Here is an 18,821-nt window from a genome sequence, read left to right as displayed (position 1 = left end):
CCAAAAATTCAGAGTGATTGTGCTTACAGCATCTCGCTCATCTTTCTCAAAAACCTATAGCTACTGCTATAATGTCAATGTGTCCTCCAGAATTCATGTGTTGGATACTTAATTCCCAAGGCAACCATGTTGAGAGGCAGGACCTTTAAGAAATGTTTAGGTTTTCAGGAATCTGCCCTCATGAATGGGTTAATATCATTATTGGGGGAGTGGGTTCCTGATAAAAGGGTGAGTTTGGTCCCCTCCCCTTCTCTGTCTCTCTCTCTCTCTCTCTCTCTCCTGCTCTCTCTCACACACGTGCTCTCTCTCTCTCTCTCTCTCTCTCGATCTCTCTTGCCCTTCTTTTTCCTGCCATGGGATGATGCAGTAAGAAGGTCCTTGCCAGATGCAGCTCCCTCAACCTCGGACTTCCAAGCCTCCAGAAGTGTAAGAAATAAATCTTCTCTCTTTATAAATCACTCAGTCTGCAGTAACAAAATGGCCTAAGACAGCTGCATTGGGCATCCATTTGGTTAGAGAATCCCACGCCCCAATCTAATAGCAACTAACAACTATTTACTTGGTTTCTCCAGATCCTGTACCTTAGGGAAGCCTATCTCAAGAGCCTTATAACACACTTGAATCCACACCCTCTCTCTGTAATACTTCCAATACTCTCCTTAAATCCAGGCAAAAGAACTCCTCCCTTGCTCTCTGCTACATTGGAGGGCTCTGTCCTGATCCTCCTTACCCTTGAGGGGAAGGGTAAATGGGGGAGCCAAAGGTACATGCCACCCAAAGCTGGTTCAGGCAGCCAAGACCAGAAGTGCCTTCCTGAAGTGCCAGGAGCCTGCATCCTGCCAGGGTTCTTCTCAGGGCACTGCTCGCAAGGGTGGACTGCAGTGCAGTAGGCATACCTCTAGGCCCAAGCAGTAGTCGAGCACAGGCTATTTTGAAGGGTGTAGATATTACCTGGACATACAGGCTAGGTCCCCATATAAAACTTATCAGGGTGTGAGACAGGTGCAAGGGTAGGAAGACAAGGTGGGAAGTTCCATTTGACCCCTTACTCTGGGACACAATATCAGGCAGGCCTGGATAGACCCCTTTAATGTTATATCCTAGAGAAACCATCTCTCATTCCATGCAATCTTTGGTAGTTTATTACCAGTTCCTCATACCACCAGTAACCCAGCCATGACCACCTTAGCACCTGGCACTGGAGGCAAAGCCTTGGCTCTCAGCATCAGAGGCACTCCCAGGGTGACAACCACACACCTGCCCCAAAGATGAGCCTTTGAAGAACAAACTCTGTTCCTGTTCTTATCTGGAACTCTGCAGAAAAAGAATATTAACGACACTCAGAGAATTACACCACTACCCCACTAACTTCTGCAAGACTTTGAACAAGTCACATTCATCTGGGGCTCCATTTTCTCAGTTGCAAAATGAGGAAGTTGAACACAATTATTTCTAAAATCCTTCCAGGTCTACTATCCCATATTCTTTCACTGCTCTATCATTCAAAAATCTTTTACTAGCCTTTTTTATTTATAGATATGTAGAGAATCTAAAAACCACATAGGTTTTATAAAGTACCAGAGAACATTGATAACAGAGACAGAAATATACAGGAGACATGTGTCTTTTTTTCCTCTATAATAGAGTAATAGAGACAGAAATATACAGGATATATTAGATTAGACAGAAATATAATAGATAATAAAGATACATTCGATATTAGAAATGTAATAGATAATAGAGACAGAAATATACAGGAGATACATGTCATTTTTTACACTAAGTGAGGGACGTGTTTTTCAGCTTGGAAGCTAACTATGCAAAGGGTCTGCTCCCTGCAGACAGTTGTCCGCTCATCTTCCTGCCTGTGTATATGTGGCTTTATGCTGAAGTTCCACTTTAGCAAAAAGCTACAGGAGATGAGGAATATCAGTTTCATCTCTGAACAGCCTTCTCTCTACCCTCTCCCTCTCCCTCTACTCCCTATCCCATCCCGTTTCCTGTTTTGTAAAAATCAGTTTAAGAATGAGAGATTATTACTAAAGCAAACCACAAATGATGGAAAGAGCAAAATGACAGCTATCTTAGCATAGGCGCCACTTGGGTCTTGAATTAAAACACACTCACACAGCCAGGTATGGTGGGTCACACCTGTAATCCATGCACTTTGGGAGGCCAAGATGGGCAGATCACTTGAGCGCAGGCATTCAAGATCAGCCTGGACAACATGGTAAAACCCCGTCTCTACCAAATAATAATAATGATAATAATAATACAAAAATTAGCCAAGCATGGTGGCATGTGTCTGTGATCCCAGCTACTCGGGAAGCTGAGGTGGGAGGATTCCTCGAGCCCAGGAGGCTGAGGCTACAGTGAGCTATGATCGCACCACTGCACTCCAGCCTGGGTGGCAAAGCAAGACCTTGTGTAAATAAATAAATAAATAAATAAATAAATAAATAAATAAATAAAATAACACACACACACACAATACACACAAATCCACTGACATTAACAACCTTGCCCCTCACCTTCTGTCAGAGGACAAATGGAAAACAAAATGACTGTGGAAACAGCTTTAGGAAATTCAGGTTTATCTACTTGGTCTTTATCCTTCCTTAGACCCTTCTATTCTCACAGCTGATAATGTCACATGGCACCCATCAGACATTCATGGAGCACAGAGGCACAAATGCCACGAATTCCTCTAGACTTCAGATGATCTTGTAAAGGCACAACAGGGTGCATAAATTCATCAGAAGCAAGCCATTCTATATGGCTATTTATAAAAATGACTCAAGCTGGTTATCTGAGACCTTTACTTCTGGGAAAGCCAGTGTGGTGCAGTGGAGAGAGATTTGAGCTGAGAGGTAGGAGCACCAGGGCCTCTGCTGGCCATCCTTGCCACCTTTGGCAAAGCATGTTACTTCTTTCCAGTTCAGTGGTGGCTGAAGTCAGAGAGTTTGCGGTACTCAAAACAGACATTCACCTTCGTGTTCACCAACTAACTCATCTTTTGAGGATCATGGGAGGAATGAAGTATAGAAAGACCATTTAATAAATCATGCAGACATATACCATACCTGTATTATAGTAAGAAAATATTTTAGAGTAATCTGACCAAAATCAGGCATATAAATTTTTAACAAGGGTGGAATAAATATATTTAGAGTTTTTCTGGCCCAGGCAAAGGACATTAAGTAAAAGAATCAAAGGAAACTAGGCCAGTGAAATACTTGAACATTCAGTTCTTTGATTCCTTCTCTGAGTATACATCACATCATGACTCACATTTCCCTATTTCTCTGAATTTCAAAGATCCTGTGTTTTCAACTGGGGTGCTACACTCCATTATTCTGAGTCCTTTTAGTACAGTACAACTTCTCCAAATAACTCAGCAAACTGAAAATGAGGTGTCACTTTTTTTTTTTTTTTTTTTTTTGAGACAGAATCTCACCCTGTCACCCAGGCTGGAGTGCAGTGGCGCAATCTCAGCTCACTGCAACATCCACCTCCCGGGTTCAAGCGATTCTCCTGCCTCAGCCTCCTAAGTGGCTGGGATTACAGGTGCACACCACCATGCCCAGATGATTTTTGCATTTTTAGTAGAGAGGGAGTTTCACCATGTTGGTCAAGCTGGTCTCAAACTCCTGACCTCGGGATCTGCCCGCCTCGGCCTCCCAAAGTGCCAGGATTACAGGCGTGAGCCACTGTGCCCGGCTGATGTCACATTGTATAAGACCATAAACTGTTTTTAATAAGATACACCCATGTAACTCATATCATAAGGGACAACGGAGGGAGAGGGAAAAAATGAACATAAGGATTTCTGATCTTTCCTTGGAAAAGATTTCCTGTGATCGAGGTGCTGATGCAAAGGCAGTGAGCAGAGGAAAGGAGTAAGCCCTAATAGTGAATTTGCTGAACTTTCCAAATTGGCAGGTATGAGTAAGGTAGCACACGCACGCGTTCACACCCTCACCCTGTGCCATCTCTTGCAGGTCCCCGTGCTTACTGGGAAGCTCCGCCTGACATCACAGCATCACAGTTTGCATCGAAGTCCAGTTTCATAAAAAATCACAGCTTTATTTTTAACTGATGAACTTGCTATTTGGCTTATCCAAATATTCCAAGTGTTAATTCAACCAGATCTTTCTCATTGCCTCAAACAATCTTATTCCAAACTGAAACTATAATTCATGTGCCAAAAACATTTTGACTTACAGACATTTGTCTGTAGGAGATTTTGGTGGTTTAATAATGAAAAAATGAGAACAGGAATCAGAAATATGAACAGCCTTATGTTCAGATTATAACCATTCTCCTTTCTACCCCTTCCTCACAAGCTGTTTAACGATTCTTTTTTACAACAATAAGGAAATAAATCACCAGCTTCTTATTTTTTGGAGACTGGTAACCAAGTCAGCTCCATATTTTCAACTATTCTCATAACCATGATGTATTTAAATGTTCAAACAAGATTTCAGTACTTGGGCTCTAGAACTTTTCCCCACCCCCCAAAACTCATGTGAGTTCAGTCCATTAAATACTACAATTTAATCTAAGGGGAAAATGATACTACATCCAGGCTTATTCTGTTAAGTGATCCAAAGGCAACTTCATATTTCCATTTCAATTACTGCCCTCCCTTTATTCTGATTATTTAATAAGGAATGTCCAGTTGTTCCCATGGGAACAACTGAGATTTTAAATAAATACCCAGAACTGCTTGCATTTATTTATTTTTTTATATTTATTTTTATTTGTTGAGACAGTCTTGCTCTGTCACCCAGGCTGGATTACAGTGACACGATCTCCGCTCACTGAAACCTTCACCTCCCGTGTTCAAGTGACTCTCCCACCTCAGCCTCCCGAGTAGCTGGAACTACACAGACGCGCCACCACACCTGGCTAATTTTTTATTTGTTATTTTTGGTAGAGGCAGGGTTTTGCCATGTTGGCCAGGTTGGTCTGAAACTCCTGACCTCAAGTGATCCTCCCACCTCGGCCTCCCAAAGTCCTGGGATTACAGACATGAGTCACTGTGCCCAGTCATTTGCATTTATATTTAATACTAATTTTTTAAATATATTCTTGCTTCTCCTAAATTTCTAAGTATTTATACTTTCCATAACTATGAAGTTTGCCAAAAACGTTGTACTTTCTGCTGTGGGTTTATTCTTTTCTTCTGAATCGTCTTTAATTAACTGGCGTCTGGCTAAGAATAAGCATATGTACAGCTCAAGTTTGCAGAGACAATTTTAACCTTACATTTCTCTCAAGCGTCTCTCAAAATCTGTTGACAAAGCAACAGATCAGCCTGATTCCTAAAACTGGGGAATACTGTCAATTTCATTTCCTAAAATGTTTCTGTGGGTAAACTAAAGATGGACAAACTTTACTGGATAAAAAAATGCAAAAATAGACCACTGGTGAGCAAAATGAACCAACAGTAGGAGAAAAATTCAGTTGACTAAAGGAGAAACTGAATAAGGAATTCAAACACCAATATCAACATGACTCAAAGAGGAAGCTAAGGAAATTTGTAAAAGAGGAAGTACAAAATAGTAATGACAACGAAAGTCAAGATGAAGGTTTAACAAGGATCTCTATAAAAGACACAGCATCCCACCCCCCACCCCCGCCTCCCCGCACTGAAAGCAGCTACAGGAAATCTAGAGGTTCTGTCTGACTTTGGTTTCAGTCATCCTAGCAGCCTAGCTATCAGCACAGGGTAGATTAATCACCCTTCCACAGCTTGAAAAGGATGTGCTCTTAACTTATTAAATTCTCAGCAAGCAATGAGCTGGCATTTCCAACCTGGGGATATTCCCAGCAGTCACTGGAGAAGGGTCTTTCTGAGCAGAGCTAAATTACCTTCTGCTGGAAGATTCCAAAACTTCTGTACTTCTTCAGAGTTTCAGCTCAAGGTCTGAAGAAGAGTTTAGCCTGACATACTAAATTAACATCTGAAAAGTTAAAGCAGGGAAAAGTAACATACAGCTTACAAAAAGGAAAGAATAAGAGAATTTGATAAAGGGAACAGAAGAGTGCAGAAGACATGTAAATTACACAGAAATTAAGTACAGAACAGTTCTCAAGGTGATAATAATGGAAACTAAAAATTGAAATTGACTAGGAGAAAGACTTAAAATAGGCCACATGCTTTCATGTTTGTGAGAGTTGACTTGCAGCTGCAATATTAGAACTAGCTATGATCATTTTAAGATGACTATCTCCCATCTTTGATAATCCATGGGGCTCCAGTTGAAAATAATTAACCTAATGCCCAAATTATATAAAAGAGAAATGGGTGAGTCTACAAATCACAAGCCTCCAAAGAGCTACCTAAACAATAATAATACTAAGAATAATAGACTCGTGTTGTAAGTTTCTTAAAGAAAACAAGCACAGAGAATTTGTAAAACATTAAAATACAACATGATAAAATACGTATCCATTTTTTCACCCTCCTTTGTTCTAAGTTATTCAAAAATCATGGTAAATGTTACTGTAGCACAAAATAAAGTCTTTTTTTAAATCTGCAAGTAAAATAGAATTCCTCCCTTGAGTTTCTCAAACACAGCCTGTTAACTTAAAAATCACACAATTTATCAATTTAGAAAGAGCTTTATTTCTTATAAGGGGGTTAAAGCCTGCAATGTTGCCATTCGAACAGGCTGGGAAGCATAGGCTCCGGTAGAAGCCAATAGCAGGCACTTTAAGGGAGGGACAGGTAAGACAGGAATTTACGCAGAATAGCTTGACCAAGTGCACATATTCCACAGGTTATAGCAGGAGCTATGAATATTCATGAAGGTGGTCCTAATGCATGCATACTGAATAAGCACACATGTTATATACAACTTATGTTCACCTTGGGGTGGAGACTTAACATTTACATGTATTACAATTAGGCCCTCTACGTAAAAGGTCTTTTCAGAACACAAAGGCACTCAAGTGTCTCTGTAAATAGGCCAGAAGCAGTCCACAGGTGGTCTTTGTATCAGAAGAAAGTTACTGAAATCTTTAAAAATTAGAATCTTTTCTAATGAAAGCTGCAGTTACGGCTGGTAGAACAGGGAGTCAGTCAGCGTCTGGCGGTGGAAGGAATGCCATGGTTTTAAGATAGCTCATCTCAAGGCCAGTGCTTGTTTAGCTGCTAGAGAAAAAGAAAACCCAGGTGGCAGTTAGAAGGTCATTTATTCTTTAGGTGCAGGGGTGTGTGACTTATCCCTGCCTGGCATGGCCTTAGGTCTTGTTTATAATTTGGTATCTCATTACCACCGAGAGTCTGTGCCGTCAGTTCTTATGATCTCGTTTTAGCAATGATGCTGGTCAGTTGTTGTGTCTAAGCTACAAAAGGGAGGGATTATAACAAGCCAAATCCAACCTCCCGGCCCATTGGGGCTGGGAACTCAGTTTGTATGGAGTCTCTGGGGTCTCCTCGGCCAAGAGGGAATCCGTTCAGTGGTTGGGGGCTTAAGATTTTATTTTTAATTTACAACACAATGAAAACTGGAAATGGGGGTTCTGTTTTCTTGGGAACTGACATTTCCTGGTGAGCAGCATCTGTACCCAGCCAGATAGGGGGGACTTTCTTCCTTCTTTTCCAACCGTCTTGCTCCTTTACCAGATTATAATTTGGTAAACTTTTCACGTTGCCTGTAATGACGACTTTCCAGAAGAAAATGGGAGGATACACAACGGCGAGGCGAGGTCTCAGCTCTGAGCAGCAGCAGTAATGGTTGGAAAGTAGGTTTGCTCAGGTCCCTGCTCTAGGGACCAGCCCTTAGGAAAGTGCCAGCTAGAGCACCATGGCCTGTGGATGGTCACAGACTGCCCAGGGAACTTCAAAGAGGAACTTAACATAGAGCTCCTAGTAATAGAATTATGAGGGATTTTAAGGCAGTTTATTTTAACTTATTTCACAAAATCCTAAAGTGCAAAGTATTGTAGAACCAGAAAGGACCTTCCACATCATCCAGTTCAAACCCTCTTTTCACAAACAGTAATACCAGTTCCTCTAGCCCTGGGGCAGGGCCTTGCTTTCCAGTTTCTCTTCCTCTCACATTTCTTTCTTTGGAAAGTCTGACAGACCTCTCTGACTTGAGACAGTTGCCTGTTTGGTCTCCCCAGGCTGCCTATTTTTAGATACCCCTTGGCTCCAATCCAATCAAGCAACACTAGGCACACAGAGACAACCATCCCTGGCCTGGAGGGACATCCATTCTCTTGTCCTTGGGCCTACAGACCCATGCTCTGCTGGGCTGGACTTCTTTCCAGTGCTTGACTAAGCACTCTGTCCAACGCCTGGTCTCTCCCAGGCCATAAGTGTGAACCATCTCTGGATTCCCTCTGCATTAAAAATTGACCAAAGACATGAGGGCACCACTTTTATGGCTGTGTGAACTTGGACCCTCAGCAGCCTCATCTACAAAATGGGCATAAAAACATTATATTGCCCAACAGACTTTATAGGGTTATTGTAAGCAAGTATGACAGTTTGTAAATAACAGAGATATTAAAATTAGTGTATGAGTATCATCACCAAACTTACTAAGAAGGACAGACAGGATAAATCTGAGTGGAGAGGGCAAACCTGCAGGGAGGTCCTGACGCTGCAGATGTCGCCTATGCAGGGAAGCCTCACTCCGGGCACCCATCTGGCCAGCATTGCTCACACACTTCTGTCTCACTGCATTTGCTGTCTTGGCAAATATTTATCTGCCTCGTGAATTCCTAGGAAAAGCAAGATGTCTACTTTACTTAAAAAAGGGGGGTGGGAAAAAAAAAAAAAAGCCTGTAATCCCAGTGACCCAGGAGGCTGAGGTAGAAAGATCACTTGAGGCCAGGAGTTCAAGTCCAACCTGGCAACACAGCAAGACTCCCCCCACCTCTACAAAAAATTTAAAAATTAGCCAGGCATGGCGACATGTACTTATAATCCTAGCACTTGGAAGGCTGAGGCAGGAGGATCACTTGAGCTCAGGAGTAAAAGGCTGTAATGAGCCATGATCATTACCACTGCACTCCCGCCTATGGGAGAGAGGGAAACCCCATCTCTAAAAAAGAAAGAAAAGTCCTTACCAAAAAAGGGGGAAAAAATCAGAATTTCCTGGAAAAATGCAAAGCTCTCCTCTTTCTCCAGATGATTTGTAATGCTCTCAGTCCCATAAAGCCATTGTCTTGGCAAACCAATCAGGTAGAAGGCAAAGACAGAGGAGAGAGAAAGACAAAGCCCAAAAGTGGAGATTAAAGAACAACAATCTTCACGAATGGAAAAGCAGCTTGGAGACTGCTGATACGCTGCAGGGATTTTCTCTGCAGTCTCTGCATTATTGTAGTTTGGTGGCTGCCTCACACTACCCCCGGGGCAAGAGCATTAATGGGATCTCTCCCACACGGCTGCCTCCAGGCAACCTTCTTGGAGAATCTCTACTACGATCCTAGATTTGGGATCAGTTTTCCAATTCAGACCTTGTTGTTTCAGTGTCTCCTCACTCTAATATGATATGCTTCTGAGGGGAAAGAGGAACTATTGATTTTTTTTTCCCATTCAGTTGTGAGCTGGTGAATTACATTATTTCAAATCTCACTTGCAAGGAGGCCTGACATCAGCAGGGACTGCGTGGTGTGGAGCTGAGCACAGGCGTGATGAGGATGCCTGCAGCACCCTGCATAATTACTGCCCCCGGCCAGGGAGCCCTGGGCAGTTTAGCTAGTGGTTGGGGACATGGACACCACAGAAGGCCTGGCTGCTCTCCACCTACCAGCCTCCCCAGCCCAGCCCTGCTGCGAGGCTCCCAGATTCTCCAACCAAGGCCCAGCCAGCCCTCCTTTAACCAGGGGTTGAGTTTGTTTCACACTTTGTGCCAATGGTTTGTAAAAAGATGTGACATGTTTCTTCCAAATGCACAACAAGCGACAATTCGTCCGTGAGCTGCCAGAACACATTTTACATGAAGCATGAAAAATCCCAGGAGCTGAGGAATGAAGGACTCAACCCCAGATGAATACAAGCCAGTCAAGCATTTCTAAAGAATGTTAGAAAGCGTCCTAGGCAGCCCTCCACGTCATCACTGTGATTATTACCATAATTATTCCTCACTTTGCAGTTAGCCATATGCATGCCACATGAGGTCACAGGCTGCCCTCCCCTGGTTTTCCTGACACATAAAACCAACAAGAAGCCAGGGGAGGCTGAGCTAATGGTGCTAGAGAGAGATGAGCTGCAAATCACCATTCTCCTCAATTTATGCCAAATACATAGATGGAACCTCACGCCCCACACGGCAGGATGTGATCCACAGAAAACCTTGGACACTGTGTCCCCCATCTTTTCCCTCTCCTCCCTCCCCCACCCCCACATCACAATCCCATTACAGAGAATGGGAGTGCAGTCAGCAGGGGGTGGAACAAGAACCATGGGTTTCATGTGGGAGGAGAACCAAGCTCACTGGGTAAGAAAATAAGGAACTTGTTTTAAAGCAGAGGGGTTGAAATCCCAGGGATGAAAGAAATTCAAATGAACATATCTTTTAATTGGTTCCTGTCCTTTTATGCACCCCTGCTCTGTCAGCTTTCATACTGTGGCGCTTCTGATTCTCCAGTGCTTAAAAAGGGTTCTCCTTTTGTTCACTGGAAGAAAACCATTTTTGTTGGCTCCACACAAAAAGTGTCTATGATGTCTCTGGGATGGTAACACTTCATCTCCTCCTGCTAAGTTATTTGATCCAGAACACAGACATTGGAAAATTCAAATGGCTTCTTTGATTTCTATTATCACACCCAAACCTAAAATCATTGGGTGTCCTTGACCCCAGCACATGCCCTCTACTTCCAGCCTGTCTCTGACATTGGCCAGGGAGTTCCTAACAAGCCACAGTCAGAAATGATGGCCTCCATGCAAGCACTGTAAGTCTCCACCAGTGACACATCCAGAAAGGCCACGTGCCATCAGGAAGTTTCTTTTCAAGCTCGTGGGTCATTGTCCATGAAACAAAGCATATCTTTCCCTTTGCAATTGCATGTTAGAAAGTTGAGTAAATTACAAACAGATGGCATCCCCAGTTTGCATCTGGCCTCTATGAAAATCCTTATAGATGATGATAACAGTCGTGATGTTGAGTGATCTGTTTCTCCAGGTTTTGTAACAATACTAGTCTCTGCAACTTCTCTTCATAAGACTTCAAGGTTTTCCTGTTTCACAATTTGTCTGACTCTCCCCATCTGGCCTAAGAAGAGCCTATTCTCATGAACAACAAAGGTAGCTATTGATGTATGTAAGATGGGTTCATTTGGCTGAATATACCTACTGGATATTCTCCCTAAGTCAGCATTTTCTAAAAGACAACCAATACTTCATAGCAAAAATTAGGTTCACAGGATCATGTCCAATTAGTTAAAAATACTGGACCAAGCAATCTCTCTGACCTGTTGAGCCAGCTGGCTCTACACTGGCTTCTTTCGAATGCTTCATTTCTTCAGATCCAGGTTTCAGAATTAATCAACAAGAGTGTAAATATCAGGTTTTTCTCTTATGAATTAGGACTTTGGGCAAATTATAACCTTCTTAAACTTTTTTTCCTCACCTGTAAAATGAATATAACAACAGAAGTAACTCATAGAGTCAGCTTATAACAGTGCCTGGTCCATGGTAAGCACCCAGTGCATTTTAGCTGCCAATAACAATCCATTCTTCCAGATGGAAACTTTGTCATTGGCTGTCCCTCTCTCACTGGTTCACCTCCTCCCTTAGTGAGAGGCATAGTTCACCCCTCTCCAGATGATCGTCCTCAGCAAAAGTTGGCATCAGGATCTTTAGCCCATTGAACTCCAACAGTTCTCAAATGGAGACAGGGTGTCCTGAGGGTGTTTGGAAATGGGGAGGGTGTTTGGAAATGGGGAGGGTGTTTGGAAATGGGGAGGGTGCATATTGGAACGGGGAGGAGCACTGGCATTTAGTGGGTTGAGTGGCCAGGAGGTGAAATAACTTGCAATGCTCAGGACTGCCCCACACCGTGAAGAATTTTCCCACCCAAAACACTAATGGTGCATCCACTGAAAAATACAGACTGTTCGGGAAATGTTTAGAGATGAAAGTCATTAGACAAAATCATTCCAATGAACAGGTCAAAGAGGTGAGTGGCCCAAAATCAGTTAGGAAATCACCAGTACCTCCTTATGGTTTCCAGTGGCTCTGCATGGAAGGGAATCTGACCGGCTGAGGCCAGGGTGTCCTGCAAGGCCTTGCTGACCTCCTGCAGCTGACCCAGGGACAGCCGGCCCACCAATGGGGTCAGGTCACAGCCCTGCCACCGGAGTTGTTGCTCTTTCTCCTCTATTTCCCTTCTCAGCTGTTGATCTTTGGCTTCCAGCACCGACATCCTTGCTTGGAGAGCTTCGATTTCTTTCTATAGAGAATGAGGAGTCGAGATTTTATAAATTAACCCTGCTCACGGCAAACTGCTCTGAGGATAATGACTCGTTTAAATGAGAATTGGCCATATGCACAAGAACCAGGAAGCTCCCCTTCTGAGGCAGGCAGATTTTTGGAGGTTTGCTGAACTGGAAAAATCATGCCAGCTTTATATTTCTAATGAGTTGGCATAGGAAAAACATTCCCTCCCGAGCATTAAATAACTATGGGGGGTGAGCCAAGAATTTGACTTGGAAGAACCCAGCAGATACATAAATGACTTACTTCATCTCGGATGGACAAGTTAGGACACAGGGCAGGGAGCCTTACGCACCTGAGGTCTGAGCTAAGCAGGTAACCCCAGCCACAGACCAAAACAAGAAATGCAAGCGACCCTTTGTTAGTCTGTCCCCAAACACAAGAATTCAAAGTAGAGAGAAAAGTAAAAAATGGCTTCTTAAGTCTACAGGGCTGAGAGAGGAATGAGATGCTGCAGATGGTGCCATGCAGGCTAAAGTTCATGACAATATAAAAAAATGTAATTTCTGTGAATATAGCAAACTGAAATCCAAAGAATCCATAAAATATCATTTAACATTAAGGTCAATTAACTAAACAAGCAGCAGGTAATGAACGCCCATCGTGTGCACAGTGTTACAGCAGATCATCATCTCACTGCCCATATGATTCTGAATCAAAAATAAGACTCTTAATTAACATACTCCCAAGTGTTATGCTGATAAGAGCACAACTCTAATCCTGGGTGTCTCCTAACCTCTTATTCACGTTCTCTCAGCCCCAAGGTGCATCACCTGCAACTTCTACCTCGTGAACCCACTTCAAGTATGGCAGTGGGGAGAAGAATTGGGAGTTACTAAAGAATGTCTACTACCAAGACATTCTAAGAAAAAAGTAAAGCCTCAGTGTCCCCAATTGCTCCAAGATTACAGTCTTACTGACAAAGTCTCTCAACTAACCTCTCTACTTCCACCTTTGACTTCCTCTACCCTATTCTTTTCTTTTTCTTTTAGTTTTCTTTTTTTTTTTAACTGGTAAAACACATGTAGCATGAACTTCACCATCCTGAGCATTTTTAAATGTAGAGTTCAGTGGCATTACGCACACTCACATTGTTGTACAACCATCACTGCCATCCATCCACAAAACTCTTTTCATCTTGCAAAACTGAGACTCTGTATCCATTGAAAACTAATTCCCCATTCTCTCTTCCTCCAAGTCCCTGGGAATTACCATTCTACTTTCTCTATGAATTTGACTTCTCTAGGTAACTCACACAAGTGGAATCACACAGCATTATCCTTTTGCGACCAGCGTATTTCACCTCAAGGTTCAACCATGCTGTAGCCTGTGTCAGAATTTCCTTTCAAGACTGAGTAATATCCCATTACATGTACATACACATTTTGTTGATCATTTATCTGTTGATGAGAACTTGAGTTGTTATCAGCTTTTGGCTATTGTGAATAATGCTGCTATGAGTCTACGGGTATGTAAACATCTCTTTGAGTCTATGCATTCAATTTTTTTTGAGAGAGAGAGAGAGATCTATACCAGAAGCGGGGGTGGCTGGACCACACAGTGAAGCAATTTTTAATCTTTTAAGGAAGCTGCATACTGTTTTCCATATTGTCTTACATCCTATTCCTAATACAGGGTCAAATTATTTACGATGTGGTCAGATCAATTACATTTAGCATTGTTTACTTTAAACTTTCTAGATGTTCCTAAAAGCAACACTCTGACTGCAGCTGAACGCCATTATACAGGCAAAAAATTCTCCCTAAATGAAGGCATCCAATGGTGCCCTGTTGCAATCTGAGAAAATTCCAAATCCTTACAAGGCCCCTTTATCTCTGACTTCCTCCCCAAATCCTCCCCCTCATTTACACCGCTCCAGCCACATGGGCCTCCAGCTGCCCTCTGAACACATGAGACCCACTCCCACTCTAGGGCTTCATCTTGGTATCCCCCTGCAGGATCCTCTTGCAGAAATTTCTGCAAGGCCTACTCCCTCTCTTCTCTCAACTGTTGGGTCCTATTTCACTTCTCAATGAGTAGACTCCATCCTCCACATCATCCTAGTCTACTCTGGGAAGCTCTTATCACCCTACAACATACCAGTTATCTAATAGAGGTTTTATTATGTTTATCACTTGTTGTCTATCTCCCCATTCTCACCCCCTAGTAAATCAAAAGCTCCCCAGGAATCTCAAGCATTTCAAACAGTATCTGGCACTCAGTGAACCCTCAATAAATGTCTGTTGAATAAATGAATATTCAAGTACCTTTCCCAGAGTGCTTCAAACACTAAGTGCCCAGGGCTAAAATTATTTTCTCTACACTCTGACTTTCTCAGGAATTGTGTAGACCTTTAATTGGCAAATGTTATTAAAAATGAAAAACCAGATTTCACATTTTCAGCTATCCAAACAGTATAACACATTGACTACATAAGTGCTCAGTTAATGGAGGAAATGGTTTCAAATAAATTGCCCTGACTTTTTCCTCCCTTTGCCTCCTTACTCTTGAAGTGACCTGGATGGGGCAAATTCAGATAACAAAAATATGCGATGGCCAGAGCAGAGAGGGGAAGCCTCCAGCCTAAGCCAGAATTTGAACTTGAGTGTTGAAGACCTATGCTCTTCCCATGAAGTCACGTAGCTTCCAATCAATGCGTCCTCATTGCTCCCCACTCATGCTTCACAACTCCAGGCTCAAGCAGGCACGGACCCTGTTTCAAGATTCCCTGCCTCTCGGGTGCCCTGTCAACTTCCAGAGCTCTGGCTTTAACTTGGTGCTGCACCCACATTTGTAGCCTCTCGATGATTCTTAGCCAGCTTGCATCCTCTGTTCTGGGCCAACTTTGGGCTTCCACGCAGTCGGCTAATCATTCCAGATGTGCCTGCCTTGCTCAGTCCGGACTTACAACTCTGTCTCTTAACAACTTCAGCTCATAGACTACCATGATAGGAATTTCCATAAAGGATTTTCACAGCACAGATGTCTTTCTGCCTTTCAAAGGAAGCTTCTAAAGGTCAAAATGATAAGAAGTGGCAAATTGGCCTGGCAGACAAGAAAAGCATATTCAAAAGGTAATGAGGAATATCGAAAACAGGCACAAATGCTGCTGAGCTTTCAACCCTCGTTTGTAATGAGATTCCTACAAGCCCTCTAGTCATTCCCACCATCTCTCCTTTTTGTACTCCCCAGCTTGACAGCCAAGGCTCTAATTGCTACACTCAAGGAAAGTAAGACCCAGTTGGCTGCATTTGGCTTAAATGGATAAGAAAAATGCTGGCTGGGCACGGTGGCTCACGCCTGTAATCCCAACACTTTGGGAAACTGCGGCAGGAGGACTGTTTGAGCCCAGGAGTTCAAGAGCAGCCTGAGCAACATACTAAGACCTGATATCTACTAAAAATTAAAAAAATTTAGCCAGACATGGGGGTCACACCTGTAGTCCCAGTTACTTGGGAGGCTGAGGTAGGAGAATCACCCAGGAGCTCAAGGCTGCAATGAGCTATGATTGCGCCACTGCCCTCCAATCCGGGCAACAGAGCAAGACCCCGTCTCAATGAAAAGAAAAATGCCATGATATTTCTTGAAGATCTTTCACCTGCTCACCTGTAGCTGCTGCTTTTCCTGAAGAAGCCAGTCTCGTCTCGTGATGGACACATGCAAGCTGTCCTGAGCAGTGCATTCCAACAGCCTCGGCTCCGTTCTGAGTGAGGCGTGGGTGTCGTCTCCACTGGCCCTTAAAATAACACATACCTATTGGTACAGGTTTGGGGAAGCTGAAATCCTCATGTTGACAAGTATTTTAAGAGTAAGAAACTCCAAGTGGCCCCCATCTGTTCTCACACTTAGGAGGGCACTTACCTGTTTTTAGGGTGAGCTCCAAAATGTAAGTTTCTACCTTAATTACAATCTCTTGGGATTTTTGATTTTTTCCCCTTAGTCAGAATACTATTATGGGACCTGCACTGTCCCATAAGGTAGCCCGTGGCCACATGTGACACATGGTTAGCCCAAATTAAAATGTGCTGAAAGTGTAAAACACACACCAGATTTTAAGGACTTAGTATGAAAATAAAGAGTGCAAAATAACTCATTAGTAATATTTTTAAGTTCATTACATGTTGAGATAATATTTTGGATATATTGAATTAAATGTATTGTTAAAATTAATTTCACCTGTTTCTTATTAATTTGGGGAAAATATAACAAGATCTTTATTCAAATGATTAGGAGTGTTGAATTCACACTCACTATTTCTGAAATTCACCAGTTCCCCTACCTTTACGGCATCCACCCTTCCTCTGCTCATTTAGAATCTTCCACTTTGCACTAATGTTTGAATCACTAGTCAATGAGAAGGCTGTCACTGAGGGTTTCAGAAGATTTTCTCCCACAATCAGCTTTAATCACAGAGAAATACACTTCTTGCAGAGCACACATCACATTTTTTTTTTTTATTCCCAGCACTTATCACAGAGTTGAACTTAATAAAATTAGGCCAAGAGTTCTAGAAAATGCAGCTGAGCTCCTGGTAGCATTTCATCTAATTCCTGAAATTTTCACTTGATTAACTTTCTTCTTAATCCATTTTTTTTTTTTTTTTTTTTTTTTAAAGAGTGTCTCACTGCGACACCCAAGCTGGAGTGCAGTGGCACAATCTTGGCTCACTGTAACTTCAGCTTCCTGGGTTCAAGCAATTCTCCTGCCTCAGCCTCCCGAGTAGCTGGGCCTATAGGCGTGTGCCACCATGCCCAGCTAATTTTTGTATTTTTAGTAGAGATGGGGTTTCACCATATTGGCAAGGCTGCTCTCGAATTCCTGACCTCAAGTGATCCTCCCTCCTCGGCCTCCCAAAGTGCTAGGATTACAGGCATGAGCCATCGCGCCTGACCATTAATCTTTTTTAATGTGGCTACTAGTTCGTTTAAAATTGTGTATATGGCTCACACTAGATTTTATTGGATAGCACTGCCTTGGATTATCCAAACGGGAGCAAATTCCAGAGCTGAACTTGATGGAGATTAGAAGGAGGGGTGACTGATTTGCAGATGCTTGGGTGTGAGCCTCTCAGAAAAGATTTGCTGAAAGGCTGTCAAAACCACTTAAAATCTGTTAGGCTTCTTCTCTTATTCTTGCCAGGGTTGACATATTTGGTAACAGTGATGCTGGTGAAAATGTGGCACAGGCTTGGGCCTTACGTTGGTGAGCTGTCTTTACAGGACACTTGGTGGTATTTGTCACCAAAGAATAACAAATTCACCCTTAAAACATTCCATTTCCAGTGGAATGCAGGTGGGCAGAAAAACAATTTACCCTAAGCAAAACTACGTCAACAATCCAGGGAAGCTATGTCTAAGAAAACACCACCAACTAAAACTAAAAGGCAAATGACAGGTTGGGAAAAATACATTGCTACATGTATGGCAGCAAAAGGGTTAATATTGCTAATTTTAAAAAGTTCCATCAAATTATGAAGGAAAAGACAAGTGCACCAACCAGAAATTCCAAAAAAATGGAATACGGCTAAGCGTGGTGATGCACACCTGTAGTTCCTGCTACCTGGGAGGCTGAGGCAGAGAATTGCTTGAGCCTATGAATTTGAGACCAACCTGGGCAACATAGCAAGATCCCCCACCTCAGAAATAAATGAAGCAAAACAAAACACAAAAAACGAATTGCAAAGTGTTAAGGAAAATGATTACTATCCAAAGATTTTTGTGTGTGGGGGGGGCGGGGGATGGAATCTAGCTCTGTTGCCCAGGCTGGAGCTCAGTGGCATGATCTTGGCTCACTGCAACCTCTGCCTCCCAGGTTCAAGCAATTCTCCTGCATCAGCCTCCCGAGTAGCTGGGACTACAGGTACGTACCGCCACACCCAGCTAATTTTTGTATTTTTAGTAGAGACGAGGTTTCACCTTGTTGGCCAGGATGGTCTCCATCTCCTGACCTCGTGATCCGCCCACCTCGGCCTCCCAAAGTGCTGGGATTACAGCCATGAGCCACCGCGCCCGGCCTCCAAAGATAGTTTTAAATTAAAATCCAAACAACATAAAACATCATCTTTCACCTAACAAACTGGCCTGTCAAAGGTTTTCCCAAACCGTAAGTCTTTGGTGAGATAGGGAATAAGAATGACACTTAAAATTAAATATAACTTGGGATTCTACATTCCCACATCTAAGCATTGATTGCCTGTAAATAAACATAGTTTTACACAAAGATTAGCTACAAAAATCAGGTGTTTTCTTAGTAGTCCAAGAGATGCCCCAGCATCAGGACCTCTTAGCAATGCTAAGCAGCCACTAAAATTAGGTCACACAAGAAGATATACTGGTCTGGAAAATGCTCACTATTTATTGCT

At 42.8% G+C, this 18,821-nt stretch overlaps 1 protein-coding gene across 3 annotated transcripts in view; it reads right to left on the bottom strand.

The window, feature by feature from the left end:
• Nucleotides 1–18,821, bottom strand: part of DISC1 (DISC1 scaffold protein) — a 394,443-nt gene that overhangs the window by 238,731 nt on the left and 136,891 nt on the right. For 2 of the 3 annotated variants that reach the window (XM_007989799.3, XM_073011848.1), the window contains exons 5-6: nt 16,067–16,196; nt 12,181–12,416 (exon numbers count right to left, since the gene is read on the bottom strand). In XM_007989799.3, the coding sequence (XP_007987990.3) occupies nt 12,181–12,416; nt 16,067–16,196 (366 nt within the window). Of the gene's footprint in view, nt 1–12,180; nt 12,417–16,066; nt 16,197–18,821 lie in introns of those variants that run through there. The other variant, XM_073011849.1, reaches the window with a different exon arrangement.

Source organism: Chlorocebus sabaeus, chromosome 25 (assembly GCF_047675955.1).
Source record: "Chlorocebus sabaeus isolate Y175 chromosome 25, mChlSab1.0.hap1, whole genome shotgun sequence".
NCBI lineage: Eukaryota > Metazoa > Chordata > Mammalia > Primates > Cercopithecidae > Chlorocebus > Chlorocebus sabaeus.
The sequence above is the reverse complement of the archived record's forward strand: the minus strand, read 5'-3'. Positions and strand labels throughout refer to the sequence as shown.